Genomic DNA, 19,879 nt, shown 5'->3' with positions numbered 1-19,879 from the left:
TTTTCGTTTTCGGGCCAAAAAGTTACAGGCCCCTGCCGCCTCCTTCTTCAGTCCTGACGAAGGGTCTCAGCCCGAAACATTGACTGCTCCATTCAACGGATGCTGCCCAACCTGCTGAGTTCATCCAGCCTGTTTGTACGTGTTCATATTAACTAATTGTGCAATGAGGTCATGGAGAAGTTGCAAAGGAAATTTGAGAAGTTGTCTTTGAAGATGAAATAAAATTTCCTGTATAATCATTAATATCTGAGGATGTCTCAAGCAGAAAAATGTTAGATTGCTCATAATGTTGCTGGAATGTTGATCTGGTCTGGAGGGAAATAGACTCCTAAGAGATGGTTAAATTCTGACCATTTAAAATTTGTTCACAGGACATTGCCCAAGTTTTAATATTCTGGTTGACAAAGTAAATAGGCAGTAAGGAGGGCCATTAAGCAGCATGACAGAGAGGAGTATTCTACAAACAAAAGGCCACAAAGAAACAGAACTTGCAGTAGATCAATTTTTTACCAAGTGGTGTGAAGACTAGATTTAAACAATTAACCAGTCATTTAGATTTGCAAATGCTATTAGCATCCAATGACTAAAATATGTAAGGTTTTCTCCAGCTCGTGAAGGAAAGAATAAACAGGAAAGGATGTGAGACAGCCCTATCTTTGCAAGAGCAGGGAGGGAAAGGAAATCAACTGTGGTGCATTGTAGCCTTTGTATTACACTGTTTGACTGTGTATATATGTGGTGTTAAAAGAGGCAAAGATAACCCTCAGTTTTCTAAATTCAAAGATGAGAACAGATTATTCTATGAACTGATAAAGTACTTGTGATCAAAACAAAAAAAAACTTTTTGTTGGGGGAATGAAGAGGGACATTAAACATCTTAATGATAAATTGAAAAGCTCCAAGTGAGTGAAATCTCAATTAGTGATCATAGTCTAATTTCATTCGGTGTTAAGAACAGAATCTACAGATGATAGCAACCTTAATAGAGTTAAATTTGACATGAATTGCTATAAATTACTAAAGCTTTAGTAAATGTTAGGCTGTGAAAAGGCTAAATGAGCAATGAGAAATTCTAGGTTCATCCTTATGAAAGCTTTAGATAAATGCATTCTCTTGTGTACGTATGATATATACATTCTAAGGAAAGCTCAGTAAAATGTTATTCTCGGTGAGACAATGCGAGGAAAAATAAATAGTCCATAGAGGGACAGCTGAGGGAAAGTGCTGATATGAATAAACACCAAAAACAGATGGACGGAGGGGGCAAACAAGGAATGAGCTTGGCTACTGAAACCAAACAGAGCACAAGACATTTTTCAATGATGTGAAAAAGAGGATTATTGTAGAGAAGAATGCAGGCCTATAAAGATGGCTTACGTAGTTGAAACTGAAGAATCAACAAAACAAAGTTCATAAATTGAATGATTGATTCCTGAAAGCACTTATCATCTGCCATACAAGGTTCCCCTTGATGACTTGGTGTTAGTTCAATATTTGGAGTAATTTCAAGGGGTTCGGCAATAAAGGATATATTCTGAGGGGTACATTACTGACCCAAAAGTTTTAAATGTGACAAATAGAAAGTTATACAATGATCTACATTCACAGGGTTAGAACTCATAGTGGTATCCTTTTTCGAAGTTCAAAGTATACCTGGTTTTCTGCATTAAATACTCATTAAATGTGGTCTGATCTTCATTTAAGTCACAGTAATAGACTACCATTACCTGCCTAAATTAATAACACACAAACAATTGCACTTTTCATCAATACCGAGTACAGTATTTAAACAATCACAGACTAGGTTCAAAAAAGTATGTGAACCACTGGGGTCATGCCTTCTACTAAAGCTATTTGGACTTGGGTGTTCCAATCAATGAAATGAGATTGGAGATGTGGGTTGTGGAGGTGCCCTGCTCTATAAAAAGGCACACAATATCAGGTTACTGACAGAGCCTGCTCTTCTCAAGAAAGATCTGTTTATGTACACCATGTCTCAATCAAAACAACTTTCAGAGGACCTTAGAAGAAGAATTGTAAAGATGCATGAGGCTGGAATGGCTCCAAAAGCATTTCTAAAGACCTGAGTATTCATTCCTTCTACAGGAAAAGAAATTGTCTATAAATTCAGTCTTGTTGCTACTCTCTCTAGGAGAGTGTGTCTTGCAAAGATCACACCAAGAGCACAATGTGCAGTGCTGAAGGAGGTGAAAAAGAACCCAAGGGTTTAACAGCAAAAGACCTACAGAAATCTCTAGAACTTGCTAAAGTCTCTGTTCATATGTCCGCTATTAGAAAGCCACTGAACAAGAATGATGTTCATGGAAGAGCACCACGGAAGAAACTCTCCAAAAAAATTGCTGCATGTCTCAGGTTTGCAAAAGGCCACCTGGATGTTCCATTATGCTCCTGGGACAGTGTTCTGTGGACAGATGAAACAAAAGTTGAACTTTGTGGCAGAAATGAACATTGGTATGTTTGGAGGGAGAAAGACACTGCATACCAACACTAAAACCTCATCCCAACTGTCAAGCGTGGTGGAAGGAGCATTATGGTTTGAGGCTGCTTTGCTGCCTCAGGGCCTGGACAGTTTGCAATTGTTGAGAGAACAATGAATTCAAAATTGTATCAAGACATTTTATAGGAGAATATCAGAGTACAGGTCTGTCACCTGAAGCTTAATAGAAATTGGATGATGCAACAAAACAATGATCCGAAACACGAGAGTAAATCAACAACAAAATGGGTTAAAAAGAAGAGCATTTGTGTTTTGGAATGGCCAAAACACCAGACCTTAACCCAAATGAGATGCTGTGGCATGACCTGAACAGGGCTGTTCATCCAAAAAATATCAATGAACTGAAACAGTTTTGTATGGAGGAATGGTCTAAAATTCCTCCTTGCCGTTGTGCAAATCTTATCAACAGCTACAGGAAATGACTGGTGGAGATTATTGCTGCTAAAAGAGGTTCTACTAGTTATTAAATACAAGGGTTCACATACTTTTTTTTTTGAACCTAGATTGTAAGTGTACTCAGTATCAACTAGAAGAAGCACAATTATTTGTTATTGGTTTAGGCAGATTGTGTTTGTCTATTGTTGTGACTTAGATGAAGGTCAGAGCACATTATGAGTGATTAATGCAGAAAACCAGGTAATTGCAAAGGGTTCACAGACTTTTTCTTGCAACTGTATATGTGTCCATATACAACCCTGAGATTCATTTTCTTTGCAGGCATACTCAGCAAATCTAAGAACAAAATAGAATCAATGAAAGACCCCACCCAGCAGCACAATCAATGTGCAAATACAAAAGAGAAATAATATTAATAGCTTAAACAACTTTCTCTTCCCCTCTACTGAAGGACAAATCACTGAGACCAGGGCTGAAGTTCAGTTCTTCTAGATTGAGGGATCAGGTTCAATTTGTATCTGGCCTACATAACTTCATTCCAGCTGATGTCTACCCATTTGGCATGAAAGCCTGAGTGGAGTTTTCTTTTTTTCCTCTATTATTCTATGTAAGATATTTTTTCATTGAAAGTAATATTTTTAATACATTAAATTACATTTTTTCCAACCATTTTTGTGTGCTCGTGGTTATCAAAGATATTTAGAGTCAGGGCCATTGGGCATCCATGGTCTGAGCCTTGAGTTCTGTTGCCTGAACCAACTTGCCCCTTGTAGGTTTTCCACCCTGTGGGGCAATTATCAGCAGCAGAGTCTCAAGTTTGAGACCCCAAGGGTTAGCATGGCCAGGGTAGTTGAATACAAGATGTTCAGCTCGAACACAGCTGACTCATTATTCTGAAATGATTAAAACTGTTGGTCCTCTAAGAAGAGTTTGAGCTGTTTGGGAGAAATGATGAATGGAGTCTTTGGGCATCAGAGTCCAAAAATATTTGCTAAAACTCATGGTCCATCTCCGTGTAGCAATGAGGTCTTAAATCTTACTCCAAACGCAATCACAGAAGTGAGGGTCTTGGCAAAAGAGCACAAGAGCTTTACCAGATTCAGAATATTCAGTTGTAGAGAGTGAGTCCTACAATTAGCTAAAGGAACTAGTATTTTCCAGAAGATAACTCTGCTGTTGGTGAAGTTACGTACTCAAAAATGCAGTCTTTGAGATTTTGATCAATGATTGCATGTGAACTGCGATCACACCAGTACACTCCCAAGCTCAGTCTGGTTCTTGTTATTCACCACCCATCTTAAAGTGCTGCCAAATTACCACTTCCCTTGACCAGAGCCCAAGAAAGTGGGTCTTCTACTGCTAACACAAGGAGCCAACACTGCTGTGCTACAAACTTGGGTGCATTTTGAGAGAAAAGCAATAAGACCACACTGGTGAAATAATATTGAGCAAGTTCAACTTTATGTCTCTGTCATTAAAATAGAGGTGGCAGGAATCTTTCAGTTCACAGATACTAGGCTATTGGGAAAGCATTTTCAGTGTATTATCTCTTTACACCAAGCAAGCATGAATGGTTCATTAAAACTTGGATTACGCTGATTTATGTTAGTCCATACCAAGTATCAGTGTGTATTTAAAACAATATTTAAACATAAATACGAGATTCTGCAGATGCTGGAAGTTCAGAGTGACACACAAAATGCTGCATGAACACAGCAGATCAGGCAGCATCTGTTGAAAGGAATAAACAGTTGACATTTCAGACTGAGGCCCTTCATCAGGACTAGAAGGAAAGGGGGAAGAAGCCAGAATAAGAAGGTGGGGCAGGGAAAGGAGTACAAGCTGGAACGTGACATGTGAAGCCAAGTGTGGGGGAAGTTGAATGTTTAAAAATGAAATTTTTGAAGTAGTACTTACAAAAGTTATGGTCTATTGTAGACATATGGAAATATTAGCAGCTGTAAATTTGCAAAACCTTTTGGCAAACAATATCCTATTACCTGAAGAAGAAATGACAAAACATTGGGAAGTCTTGGAGCCATTTCTGGTTCCATGGATTGATTTTGATTTGTAATTTTCACTGGGTGATGTTGCTCTGGTTGTTTGTCAATACTTACTGCCACCGTAATCTCTGATAGCTGAGCATCACTGTAGCCTATGGATTCACTTGTGAGGTACTGTATGAACAATGTGCTTACTCATGGATCTCCATCGCTATCTGAAATGAAACAGCATAATGAAAAATTACAATAAAGAAAGCCATTGTTTTTTTCTCTCTAGAAGATGTACATTTGTTTATACTGTTACTTTGGGGTATAGAAGTCTACAACTCCCCTTTGCTCCTCCCCTCTTATCTCATCTGTTATCCTCACTTGCCAATCAACTCAATTTCTCCAACTTCTTGTAATTTTTCCTCACCACCTTACCTCCTGTTTGTTTCCCCACTTTAGCCTCTTACCTCTTCTCCTTACCTGCCTGTCACATCCGCCTGGTGTCCTTTCTCTTTCTTTTTCTCCCATGGTCCACTCTCCTCTCCCATCAGATTCCTTCTTTAACAGCCCTTTACTTTTCCCACCTACCTGGTTTCACCTGTCACCTTCTAGCTGTACTCCTTGGCTTTCCCCCATTCTTTTTATTCTGGCTTCCACCCCCTTCCTTTCCAGTCCTGATGAAGAGTGTTGACTTGAAATCTTGACTGTTTATTCATTTCCATAGATGCTGCCAGATCTCCTGAGTTTCTCCAGCATTCTGAGTGTGTTGTTCTGGATTTCCAGCATTTGTGGAATTTCCTGTGTTCTGTGATGACCACAACTTTACCTTGCATATAGTGAAACTACATGTACATCAGAAAGGTTTAGGGTTTTATTCTGTGCTAAGGTAGTTGTCCTGCATGTTTCTGGTTAGAGAGAAAAGTGGTGCAGTGGATTTCTGTTCAATGATAGTGCAAATAAGCTTCTCACTATCATTATGCCTGTCACCATCCCAGCGTTCTCCCTAGGCCTATCTAAAGCAAGGATGTTGAGATGAGGATGAGTAACCTTGCCCAAGTAATGCACACTGAGTTATCTCCTACTGATAATCCCCATCTTTTAGGAAAAGTCTATAGAGGACTGTAATTATAGATCAATAGATCCTATTCACCAGAATTTGCTCTTGTCTGGAGCTTCAGGTTCAGCCATAGTGAATCTTTAGTGCTGTGGTGTGAATAGTATTACCTCTGCTAAATTGCTCTCTTTTTGCTCCCTTCTTCCACCACATGCATAACGGACTGGGGCAGTCTCCTTCAGGTAAGTAATTGTATATGTCCCCAGTCCATTCTAACTGGTGCAGTTCATACCACTTGCATTTGTATGAGTGAAACTTCCACTGACAACAATGTAATCATTCTCATTACATGTCCATGGTTTGTATGAAGGTTAGATCAATTTTACATGGCTAACCAGTGAGTGACATTTTGTGTGAACTTAATCTGTAATTCCTTCCCATATAGTTGGATTTTTTTTTTCAAAATGTGTTTATGCACAATCAAAATGGTTGTCTTGTGTACTTATCCCTCTTTGGGATAAAGGTTTTTTTTAACAACTGGATACTTGACTAATTTACTAATGTTGTAACAAGAATTACTTCTGTGTAGAGTGAAAAGATTAAGAATCTCAGCACGCTAACATCTTTTGCATGTATTTTCCCTGTTTGGATTTCTGGTTAGATTGTGAGTTTCTTTGCATTGTTGTGTGCTATTGAGAGAGAATAATTGATATGTAATGGACATTTTCCCAATTCTAATCAGTTATTCCTTGGAAACTGGGATTTTCAACACTTCCTTAAAATTATTTTTTCTAGTAGTATTAAGATATCCATGTTGTCAAAGTTTAGATCATATTTCCAGATCTAACGTTGACTGAGTTTGAATGAATTTATTGTCAAATCTCTTCCCAAGTAGTTTGGTATTCTATTTCCTTCCAATCATTTTGTGATTGTCTTGCCCTGAATAAATAAATGACACAGCAAGTCCTGCTTATAATAACCTTTTATACCAGTTTAGTTGAAAAAAAAGTAAAAAGATGTGTATCTGAGCTGGTAGGAGTGGGGAAGGAATCTGAGGGGAATAGGTAAAAACAGATTTGCAATCATATGGAAAGAGAAAAGACTGGATACTGGGTTTTAATCCTTTGTCGAAAGAGATCTGATGAAGCTGTTCCTCTGGAATTTTAATCCATGTATCTGCACTACACAATTTATAGCAAGACATTTGGGTTCTGTGAGTTTGTTTACTTCAGGCTATTAATGTTTACAGTAATAGACCAATGTAATTATGTTCATATCTTCATCAAATCAAGGGAAGGGGAACTGGGTGTTGTTCTGTTTACTTGTGATTGGTTAGCTGAATTCAAGGTGTAGTTTACTTGCAGTTACCCGAAATACTCAAATCATTTGATCAATAGCTGGTTGATTGGTGAGTATCCAGACAAATGGAAGCATGACATGAAAAAAATGGAAAACTTCCAAAACTGTTTTGGAAAACTTCTCTGAGGAAAGTTACTGTGACCAGAAATGTTCACTGCAACATAAATTTTAGATCCTTTTCAAGTCTTTCATTACATAAAACAATTGGTATTTTAAAAATTGTGAAGAGGGTCAATAATAATCTCTTTTTTCAATAGGTCACATACCTAAAAGGGCAGAGGGACTTCTCAGACCGACACACTTTTGATCGGATCCACATTGTGAATCACATCGCTGACGATGACTCATTCCACTCCTCTGATGAAGATCTGATTCCAAATACTCTGAGGGTTCGTGGTCTTCGGGGTGTTCCTCACCATTTTCACCACCTCAGCAGAAATGTACTAATGGAAGCTAATGATAAGGACAGTGAGGACAGTACAGACAGTGACAGTGAGGATACAATGCTGCATCCTTGTCACTACAGCCAGATTAGTCATCAGAATGTCTGCGCAAAGGGGCAGGACCATACGGAATCTTTCTCCACCACCGTGTGACCATCACTGTGAACATGAGGCTTTCTGGTTCATGTCAAAAACCAGACTTGAATGCAGTTTTCAGTCTTGCCTGCTGATTAAACTAAAGGGACTGATATGAGAAATTACATGGGGGTCTACCATTGAAATAGTGGAGACAAAGCACCAGATTTCATACTGTATATTTTGTTTTGGGAAGGGGGGAGGGTTGCAAGGAGGATGTCATTTTACCTGTTCTTTTGTCTGCCTTAATCTCTGCCAAAACCTTCCCCAAATAATTGTTGCCAGATGCTAAAACACGAGAGGGCTTGTAAAATGGACAGGAAATGTGATATTGACAGTATTATATACAGTATCTTCATTTGTCTTTTTAAACTTGAAATACACACTTCCTAATTTATTTAGAGAAAAGGGGAGGGGTTATTTCCCTTTGCTTAATACTTCAGTCAATGGAATTGTGAGCTCTTGGGATAATGGTTGATTATGGAAAAGATGCATCATCTTGTGCAATATTAATTGTATTTTATGCTAAAGAGAACACATTTTACTTGTTTATGTTATAAATGTACCAGGACAGTCGTACAGATCTTGTGCCTTTAAGGCAAGACAAGTTTGGTCAGGAGTCTGTTGGTCAACAATCCTATTTGGGCATTGGAGTACAAAAACATGCAATTGGAACATGTAAAGGACACAGATTCACTGTATGGTATATCATGATCTTGCTTAGAGTCCCACCACAACAATCCATTTCTTCAAAAATTTACTTTTTTAAGTAAAAAAAAATCAAATGCTGAGATTGCTGTTTATACATTCACCCATTTTTACCCATTTTAGTTTATACTTTTTCATATTAAGTGTCTGATACAAATAATGATGTACCAGTGATATGTGTTCCAGCAATATCTAATTTTACATGTTAATTTGCTATGACAGAGAAATATTGTTGAACTTTAATATAACTATGTTTTATTTTTAACTGAGAATGCATAGGATTGCATTTCTGTCATTGTGTAAATCAGCCACTTCAGAATTGGGGATTTCAATATAGGCATTGTCTGATTACCGAGTTTATACCATTCGAGGAAATGCAGAAACACTATCAGGAAACTCTGTTATGCAGAAATAAGGAAACCTCCTCAGAAAATATCTTTGTTAAATATATGTTAGCTCTGCTTGGCAGTTGTTAACACTAGCTTTTTCACTTCACTAATGAGAATGCTTGTATAAACACTATCAGTGCTTCTCTTTTAACTATAAATTATAACAGAATTATAATAAACTTTTCACAATTTTAAAGGGATCGTACTGTATCTTCTTTATGTGATTTTTTTCCATTACTGATGTAACGGATTATTAAAACTAAAAGGGAATGCAAATTATAGACATTGTTCCATGTTTTAAAATTGTAAAATTCCTCATGACCGCAAATAAACTGTTGGTATCTTTCACCAGGAAAATTCTTATGTGGCTAGAGATTAATTTCACAATTACTTCAGATAAATTGTTTTAATGATTTAATTTATCTTTAAGTTTTTTTAAGATTTCTAATCCTTGTTACTAATTTATAATCAAGTAACTGAACCCGTAGTTTGGAGCTAGTGTTCTGTTTTTATCTTGCTGAGAAATGTATATACACTGAAGGAAGTATCATAGTAGAATCTTGTTGAGGCATAACAAAGTTTCACCTGAATTTCCAGCAATGCATATTAAATTCAGTGGAAGGGTGTGTTTTGTATATGGAAGTTTACATTCAGTGGCCCAGTTCTGTACATTTAAACACCTCATTAATGTAAATATCTAATCAGCCAATCATGTGGCAGCAACTCAATGCAGAAAAGCATGCAGATATGGTCAAGAGGTTCAGTTTTTGTTCAGACCAAACATCAGAATGGTGAAAAAATGTGATCTAAGTGACTTTGACTGCTGATGCCAGCTGGGGTGATTTGAATATCTCTGAAACTGCTAATCTCCTAGGATTTTCACACGCAGTTTCTATGGTTCACAGAGAATGGTGAGAAAAACAAACATCCAGTGAGTGGCAGGCCTGTGGGTGAAAACGCCTTGTTATTGAGAGGTGTCAGAGGAAAATGGCCAGACTGGTTCAAGCTGACAGGAAGGCAACAATAACTCAAATAGCCATGCATAGCAACAGCGGTGTGCAGAAGAGCATCTCTGAATGAACAACACATCAAACCTTGAAGTGGATGGGCTGCAGCAGCAGAAGACCTCACTGGGTCCCACTCCTGTACCTAATAAAGTGGCCACAGAGTGTATGTTCATAGGAGTAGTGTAGACAATTTCTATTTCAAACAAGTATCTAGCAGCATCTTGTTTTAGGCATAACAAAATTTCACCTGCATTTCCAGCAAAGCATTGTGAATTCAAAGGACATGTTGTATATTAAGTATGTATAACTGGTCTTTTATTAATTTATTTCCACCGTACATTTTAATCTGTCAGTAAATTACTCACCAAAAGTTTTCACCTTCTATAGTGAACATTTTCCAAATGTGGTTTCTCTACTACAAAGTTTCTAACCAGCTTCACCTTACTGCTGCTGTTCCTTCCAATTTATTTTTCCCTTTTGAGATTTACATTGGAAGCAGGGTCATTCAGTTATTAATTGTATAAAGTTTGGTATTTAACGTCAGGTATATTGGTACTTAGTTGAATTCCCTGCTCCCATTTGCCTGTTATTCTGTGATCCTTCACCAGATGAATTATCCCTGTCCCTGAAGTGAAGGGAAACGATATAGTCACAGAGGCCAATAAAGTGCTCTTTTTTTAGACCAATCTTGTTCCAAATTTGGAAGTTCCAATATTTGCAAGTTGCTCTTGTTTGACAAAGGATGCTTTACTTTCTGGTGCTAAACTCTTAGTATAATTTAAAAGATATCAGGCCTTGTCCAGTTCAACAAAAAGGGCATCAGCACTTCTGGCAGGCTAGAGCTGAAGTGAAGGGGAGTTGGAAGAAACCCACAGAAAGACTTATAGGGAGGTAGTGATTTAGTGAACAACATCTACTAAAACACAAAAAGAAAAGGTTGCAGATTGTAACAAAACTATTTATGGTAAATCAAGTTAACCACTAAGTGACTGGGGTTGAAATTAAACTATCCTCCATTCATTCTAACAAAACTATTACATTTTCTTGGGAGAAATCAATATTGTTTTATTTTTTAGTTCTGATTCCTGAGTTCTTTAAATAAACAATTTCTGAATAAATTTGTTTTATGAATCTCCATTACAACTGATTGATATAAGTGAAATGTTAGAATTTCCAATATTTGCAAGTTGGTCTTTGGAATCAGAATCAGGGTTATTATCACTGGCATGTGACGTGAAATTTGTTAACTTAGCAGCAGCAGTTCAATGCAGTACATAATCTAGCAGAGAGAAAAATAATAATAAATAAATTACATATTTAGTAGATTTTTTAGAAAAACATGCACAAACAGAAATATGGTTGTTTTTTTTTTAAAGTGAGGCAGTGTCCAAAAATTCAATGTTCATTTAGGATTCGGATGGTAGGGGGGAAGGTGCTGTTCCTGAATGAGTGTATGCCTTCAGGCTTCTGTACCTCCTACTTGATGCTAACGGTGAGAATGCCCTGGGTGTTGGACGTCCTTAATAATGGACGCTGACTTTCTGAGACACAGCTCCCTGAAGATGTTCTGGGTACTTTGTAGGCTAGTACCCTAGATGGAGCTGACTAGATTTACAACCTTATGCAGCTTCTTTCGGTCCTGTACAGTAGACCCTCCATACCCTAGAGTGATGCAACTTATCAGAATGCTCTCCACGGTACAACTATATAAGTTTTTGAGTGTATTTGTTGACATGCCAAATCTCTTCAAACTCATCTTGCCTCTTTATAACTACATTGATATGTTGGGACCAGGTTAGATCCTCTGAGATCTTGACACCCAGGAACTTGAAGCTGCTCACTCTCTCCACTTCTGGTCCCTCTATGAGGATTGGTATGAGTTCCTTCATCTTACCCTTCCTGAAGTCCACAATCAACTCTTTTGTCTTACTGACATTGAGTGCCAGGTTGTTGCTTCAAATCAAGTGGTTGTGAGTCTTTTACAGTAACTATACCCCATGATCTGTCATGGTATCTGGTCAAAGGTCAGTGATATTGTAAACCCACAGAAAATGTTATGCTTTGATTTGTAGCATGCTGAGAGTTTATGCAGATGCACTGAACCCATGATTACTGCTCAATAAGCTTTTCAACCTGAAAAAAGATCTGTATGTGAATTTTAATTGTCGCAGTTAAATACTTAAAAGTATAATCCATTTTTCAAAAGAAGACTTCATTTAATCTAACCGTCTCTCATAACATTGGTGCTTTTAGTTTTATGCTTTCTTATTGCCTGTTACGCCGCTGGCATTTAGGGCAGCAATGAAGGTCCTCCATCTCTGGCAGTGTTCAGGACTTACTTCATCATATCACTAGCTTCCTCTCGGTTTTCATTACTGTTAGTTGTGAGCTTCCCAGGTGGAAACTCAGGAATAACGTCACACTCAGATGTAGAAGGATTCTTGAATGCTTTTTCCGTAACAATTTTGTTTGACCGGTCAGGGTTGTTAGCCCTGAGCTGAACCCCTGAACCTGGAGGGCCGGTGGACCAGACTGGCTCTACTCTTTGACCTGTTTAGCATGAGTGACCCTACCACGAGCCAAAGCCTGACACCAGCTAACAAAGCCCTCCGGGTCAATGAGGCACGCAACCCTCCAAACCAGGACAAGGTTATGGTCTTCTTGGAGGATTTATGTTTAAATAAATGTTAGCAGACTGCCATCTTTTTAAATGATAAAACTAAAGCACTAATGTTATGAGAGATGGTTAGATTAAATGAAGTCTTTTTTTATAAACTTTTTTTTATTGTATTTCAAGTAGTTACAAAATGAAGTATGGAAAAAAAAATGTGTATTACCCATCCCCCCCCCTCCCCCTTAGCATCCCTATAGAAAAAAAAGAGAAAAAAAGAAAGAAAGAGTGCCTGGATATCGGAAGGTCCCCACATGCTCCACTGAGTTCGTAATAACTTCAGTATATATATATATATATTTATTTTTTTCCCCAAATAACCAATTATTTCATCTTCAGAGCTCCTATATATTTAATCCTGTCTTTTGTAAATAAGGGCGCCAAATTTTCTTTTTTTTTAATTTTTTTATTAGTTTTTCAAAACATTTTACAAATTAAAAACCCCAAATCCCAATGAGGAACATTAAAACAGTGCAAAATTAAGCATACAATAACAATATGCTACAAAGGAAGAGAACTTAACAAAAAAAAGCACCTAAAATTAAAGACAAGTAAGCTTAGTGTCCTCCCCAAGCCCCACAACACAAGAAAAAACAACAGCAACTCCAGACCAACCACAACACAATATAGAGAGTATAAGTCAGGACAGCCAAACTCCCAGACTGTGAATACACTCAGCAACAGAGGATAATAATGCCTTCTACCAGAAAAAAAAAGGAGCTGAAAGCAAGGGACCGAAAAGAAAAAAAAACCCTAGTCAAGAGGAAGGTTATGAAAGTACTCGATAAAAGGTCCCCAGACCTTATGGAACTTTAGATCCGAATTGAGAAGGGCACCAAATTTTCAAAAATGTTTCATATTTATCTCTTAAATTATAAGTAATTTTTTCAAGTGGAATACAGCTATAAATTTCTTTCTTCCAACAATCTATACTTAAATATGTATCCGATTTCCAAGTAACTGCAATAGCCTTTTTGGCTACTGCCATTGCAATTTTTATAAATTCTTTCTGATATTTATTCAATTTGGGTATCGGTTTTATCCCTTCAATATCACCTAGTAAAAATAATATTGGATTATGTGGAAGTTGTATTCCAATAATTTGTTCCAATAAAACTCTTAAATTTGTCCAAGAAGGTTGAATTTTAGAACAAGACCAAGTAGAATGTAAAAAAGTACCAATTTCTTGGTTACATCGGAAACATTGATCAGATAAATTTGGGTTTAATTTATTTATTTTTTGTGGTGTAGTATATAATTGATGTAAAAAGTTATATTGCACTAATCTTAACCAGACATTTATTGTATTTGTCATACTCTCAAGACATAGTCTTGATCAATTTGTTTCTTCAATTTTAATATTTAAGTCACTTTCCCATTTTTGTCTTGACTTATGGACTCCTTGTTTAATTGCCTGTTTTTGAATCAAATTATACATACAAGAAATGAATTTTTTAATCTTTCCTTTTTGAATTAAAGTTTCTATTTCATTAGATTTCGACAATAACATTGTTTGACCTAATTTTTCTCTTAAGTAATCCCTTAGTTGAAAGTAACAAAAAAGAGTGTTGTTTGATACTTTATATTTATTCTTTAATTGATCAAATGACATTAATATACCTCCTTCAAAACAATCACCTATGAAGTCTTCTTTTGAAAAAAATGGCTTATACTTTTAAGTATTTAACTGCGACAATTAAAATTCACATACAGATCTTTTTTCAGGTTGAAAAGCTTATTGAGCAGTAATCATGGGTTTAGTGCATCTGCATAAACTCTCAGCATCCTACAAATCAAAGCATAACATCTTATCTCCATCCTAAATCTACACCCCTGAATCTTGAAGCTATGTCCCCTAGTTATCGACTCACCTACCAGTGGAAATAACCTTACTGCCTCTATCTTATCTATCCTTTTCATAATTTTATATCTTTCTATAAGATCTCCTGTCATTCTTCTGAATTCCAGTGAGTACAGTCCCAGGTGACCCAATTTCTCCTCATAGTCTAACCCCCTCATCTCTGAAATCAACCTGGTGAACCTTCTCTGCACCACCTCCAAAGCCAGTATATCCTTCCTCAAGTATGGAGACCAGAACTGCACGCAGTACTCCAGGTGCGGCCTCACCAGTACCCTGTATAGTTGCAGCATGACTTCCCTGCTCTTAAATTTAATCCCTCAAGCAATGGCCAACATTCCATTTGCCTTCCTGATAGCCTATTGTACCTGCAAACCAACCTTTTGTGATTCATGCACAAGCACTCCCAAGTCCCTCTACAGCAGCAGGCTACAATTTTTTTTACTGTTTAAATAATCTGCTCTTTCATTTTTCCTTCCAAAGTGGATGACCTTGCATTTATCTGCCAGACCCTCGCCCACTCACTTAACCTGTCCATATCTCTCTACAGATTCTCTATCTTCTGCACAATTTGCTTTTCCACTCAATTTAGTGTCATCAGCAAACTTAGATATACTACACTTGCCCCCCCTTCCAGAACGTTAATATATATCATGAACAGTTGTGGGCCCAGTACTGACCACTGAGGCACACCGCTCACCACTGGTTGCCAATCAGAGTAATACCCATGTATCCCAACCCCGCTTTCTTTAGTTAGCCAGTCCTCTATCCATGCTAATACATCACACCCAACACTATGCATCCTTACCTTATGGATAAGTCTTTTATGTGGCACCTTATTGATTGCCTTCTTGAAATCCAAGTAAATAATGTCCATCATTGTTGACATCACTGACTTTTGACCTAATGCCTTGATAGATCATGAACTACATTTACTGTAAAGGACTCCCACAATTACTTCCATTTGATTCATCGAAGTTTATAGACCCATAGGAAGATTACAATATTTATCTGTTGCACTACTAATTAATGCATCTCTCATGCTAAAACCAAGATTTATACTGTACAATGTCCTGTGTATGTTACTCAAAATGGCTTCTTTGGTTTGTTACGAGTAGGAATGCTTCTTTGTCGGATAAGTGTTTCTCTCGCAGTTGTTTCGCTTTAGAATGGCTGATATGGTAATTGTATTCATTTGTTAATCAATGGGGAATGTTATTGTGTCTTGTGAGGCTGGGAACTTGGGGGAGGGGTTCTCGCGGGTTTTTGGTGTGAGAGGAGTCAGGAGAAAGACGCCGAGGGAGGTGGACGTGTGCTCGGAAGACCACCGGGGAGTCCGGGGTGGAAGACGTGGAAGTCGGAGGCAAGCGACGAAGGGTCGAATGGTTCGATGGTTGAGCTCCAACGAGTGCACTAAACAGACTGATAAGTTGGCGCCTTTTGTTTTTTCCATATATATATATATTGTATTGCCTAATACTCTTTTAATTTTAGTAAACTCTTTAAAGCGTATTTCATAATGGTATTTGTTGTGGGTTTGATACTGTTGGCGGGCGCGAGACATAAACTCGATTCTCACAGCACCTGCGCATAACGGGAGGTGGGTTGGTGAGTGGCTGGATCACCGTTTCCCCTAGACACATACCAGCCTTTTGGGTAAGTGTTACAATACCATCCCATTATCACACACAGAATTACCAAGCAGATCTTGAGTGCCTTAAATAATCCAAAAAGCAATTTCAGCTTTGAGTAGAAATTATTCATTTCACACCTGTGAGGTGTGTGGTGTTGTACTTTGGGAGGACAATAGAGAATTTAGCTCACCTCAACCATGCCAACCAAAATATCCATCTAATCAAGTCCAATTTGTGTCTAAGATAGACTCATTTATCACATATAACTTATTTTCTCTACGTTGGCCAAAGCAAAGCTGCGTAAATTAATTCCATATCCCCCTCTGTAGCTCTGTTTGTTGCAACATTTCAACAGCTCAGTCAGGTGTTTAGTACATACAGAACACCAGCACTGGGTCCTGAAGGGTCTCAGCCCAAAACATTGACAGTTTATTCCTCTTCATAGATGCTATCTGACCCGCTGAGTTAGAAACATAGTTCCTCCAGCATTTTGTGTGTGTTGAACTGGGTGAAATTATTGTTCCTCAACTCTCTTCTAATCCAATAAATCACCTTAATATATCTCCCATTATTTGCTAAGAGGATTGGATCTTTCTAGTTTATACCATCGGGGCACTCGTCTTTTTTTTATCCACTTCCACTGGCTCATCAACAGTGTGTCACTTAACAAAAAACAAACCATCATGGTCCCAGCAGGAACTTGATAAATCTACTTTGAGTCCGTCCTTTTGGTGTGGTCTTTCATTTGATTCTATTGAGTTTCTTGGATTTACAGTGTATGTCTGCAAGAAAACTAATCTCAGGCTTGTATATGGTGACACGTTGACGAAGGTAGAGCAGTAGATGTAATGTATATGGATTTTAATATGTCATTTGATAAGGATCCCTATGAAAGGCTCATTCAGAAAGTAAGGAGGCATGGGATCTAAGGAGACCTTTCTTTATGGATCCAGAATTGGCTTGCCCATGGAAGGCAAAGGCTGGTTGTATTCTGCATGGAGGACAGTGACCAGTGGTGTTCCACAGGGATCTGTTCTGGGACCCCTCCTCTTTGTGATTTTTATAAATAACTTGGATGATGAAGTGGGGGAGGATGGTAGTAAATTTGCTGATGACACAAAGATTGAGAGTGTTGCGGATAGTGTGGAGGGCTGTCAGAGGTTACAACAGGACATCGATAGGATGCAGAACTGGGTTGAGAAGAGGCAAATGGAGTTCAACCCAGATAAGTGTGCAGTGCTTCAATTTGGAAGGTCAAATTTGAAGACAAGAATATAATATTAATGGTAAGACTCCTGGCAGTGTGGAGGATCAGTGAGATCTTGGTGCCCATGTCCATAGGACACTCAAAGCTGCTGCACAGGTCAACAGTGTTGTTAAGAAGGCATATGGTGTATGGCCTTTATCAACCATGGGATTGAGTTCAAGAGCTGTGAGGTAATGTTAAAGCCATTTCAGACCTCAGTCAGATCCCACATGAAGTACTATGTTCAATACTGGTCACCTCATTACATGAAGAATGTGGATACTATGGAGAGAGTGCAGAGGAGATTTACAAGGATGTTGCCTGGATTGGAGAGAGTACCTTATAAGAATAGGTTGAGTGAACTTAGCCTTTTGTTCTTGGAGTGACAGAGTATGAGAGGTGACCTGATAGAGGCGTATAAGATGATGAGAGGCATTGATTGTGTGGATAGTCAGAGGCTTTTCCCCAGGGCTGAAATGGTTAACATGAGGAGGCATAGCTTTAAGGTGCTTGGAAGTAGATACAAGGGGGATGTCAGGAGAAAGTTTTTTATGCAGAGAGTGGTAGGTGATTGGAGTGCACTGCCAGCAACAGTGGTAGAGTCAGATACAATAGGGTCTTTTAAGAATCTCTGAGATAGGTACATGGAGCTTGAAAAATAGAGGGCTATGCAGTAGGAAAACTCTAGGTGGTTTCTAGAGTAGGTTACATGGTCAGCACAACATTGTGGGCTGAAGGGCCTGTAATCTGTAGATTTCTGTATTCTATGTTATTTATACTATATGTACTTTGATAATAAATTTACTTTGAACTTTAAACTGCACTCTCTCTAGTGTGATCTTAACTCTGCGTAATATGCTATCCAAAACTCAAGTTATCATCTGGCTTAGTATATACTTCTAGCATGTTTTCCCTGCTCTTAAACATGTGTCCCTGTTATAATAATCAAATTTCGTATGTGCCTCTTTAGCAGTTTTATCTACCTATGTTCATGTTTTCAGGAATCATTGGACATCCACTCTTAGGAATCTTCTGTTCCTTTTCTGTACTTCATTCTGTATATTTCTTGCCTTGTTTGAATGCCAGTCTTTGGTGACCATCTCCTGCTAGTGGAACAGGATCAGAATGGTGTTGGAGATACTCGAACTGAAACCAATATTGGTACAACAAATTTTATCCAACTTTCATACATTTTTTGTAGGCTTTGTCTTCTTCAAAAGTATTTGCTTAGATTGATAACTCTCATCCAGCTCACACTATTGGTTGAAAAAATTTGTTGCAAATGGAATGTATCCTCAGTTGTGGCAGAGAAATGTTCAGCGGAAGAGAGAGAGGACATCCCATCTTAACTTAAAAGACCTTGTTTGTTTCAAATAAGCTTAAAAGCATGCTACAAAATGACTTAATTAATTTTAAAACAAACAATTAATATCTGATAAACCATCCTGATAAAGCAAATTCTTCTATTAAGAACTATAATTTACTATGGGTGAACGGACATTTATATCGGTCCACAATAGCTAATATTTTGTTTTCATCAATGCATTCCAATCTTCACAGGTAAATCTAATTTAAATTTTGTAAGTTTTTATGTCACAATTGTCGATTATTCTTTTAGGTTAGAAATGCATTTTTTATATTTATCTATTTATTAAATGGACAAGGGGGAAAGAAGATCCAGAAATTCCTGAGACTCTCTGAGTTGATGTTTAAACTGGACACCATCAAATGCTCCTGAGATTCAGAATCCAAGCCAACAGTGACCTATTTAGTATTTTTATTCACAACCAGGGCCTCTTTCATGAGACCAGCCTTCATGGTCCCTTTCCTATTCTCAACACTGATAAATTGTTGAATCATTATAGCAAAGAAAGTGGCTTTCATGAATTGACTGGTCGAAGAGCTGCCTTGTAGATTAAGCTCTTCAAAACCTGTTCCCTTGTTCTTTTACGGTTAGCGGGGAATTCCGGATCACAACCACTTCCTGTGCTTCTAGCAATTGAACATTTTGTGCTCTCACCCCCTGTGTCATTTGCCCATCACTTTGATTCTGCTTCTCCCAGTCCAAGAACCTAAAAGCACAGCCCCAGTTTAATACACACTACCTGCTACACTGTTCTAGTCATTAAGGATTACATCACAGAAACAAGCCATTCAGCTCACTGAGACTGCACCAACCAGCAAGCACTTATTTTTGTGCTGCCCACGTTCTGATCAGCTTCCCATACAACTCTACCACTCTCCTTAAGGGCAATCTACCATGGCCAATTCACCTACCAACCCACATATTTTTAGGAGGAAACTGCAGCACCTGGGGGAGACCTATACCATCACAGGGAGAACGTGCAAACAGCACGTGACCAGCACCCGAGTGATACCTTATGAGGAAACGTTACAGCATTAGAAGACATCAATCAGAACATAGTATAACCTATTGTAGACATGAGATTCTGCAGTTGCTGGAAATCCA

General features: G+C 38.0%; 1 protein-coding gene across 4 annotated transcripts in view; it reads left to right on the top strand.

The window, feature by feature from the left end:
- The window catches only part of LOC132401748 (ecotropic viral integration site 5 protein homolog), a 269,778-nt gene extending 260,416 nt beyond the window's left edge, over window positions 1-9,362 (top strand). For all 4 annotated transcript variants that reach the window (XM_059983911.1, XM_059983913.1, XM_059983912.1 and 1 more), the window contains one exon: window positions 7,576-9,362. In XM_059983911.1, the coding sequence (XP_059839894.1) occupies window positions 7,576-7,914 (339 nt within the window). In that variant the 3' untranslated portion in view covers window positions 7,915-9,362. The remainder of the gene's footprint in view (window positions 1-7,575) is intronic.
- The last annotated feature ends 10,517 nt before the right edge of the window (window positions 9,363-19,879 follow it).

The sequence above is a fragment of the Hypanus sabinus genome, chromosome 11, assembly GCF_030144855.1.
Source record: "Hypanus sabinus isolate sHypSab1 chromosome 11, sHypSab1.hap1, whole genome shotgun sequence".
Classification (NCBI taxonomy): domain Eukaryota; kingdom Metazoa; phylum Chordata; class Chondrichthyes; order Myliobatiformes; family Dasyatidae; genus Hypanus; species Hypanus sabinus.
This window is presented reverse-complemented; position numbering and strand designations above follow the sequence as displayed.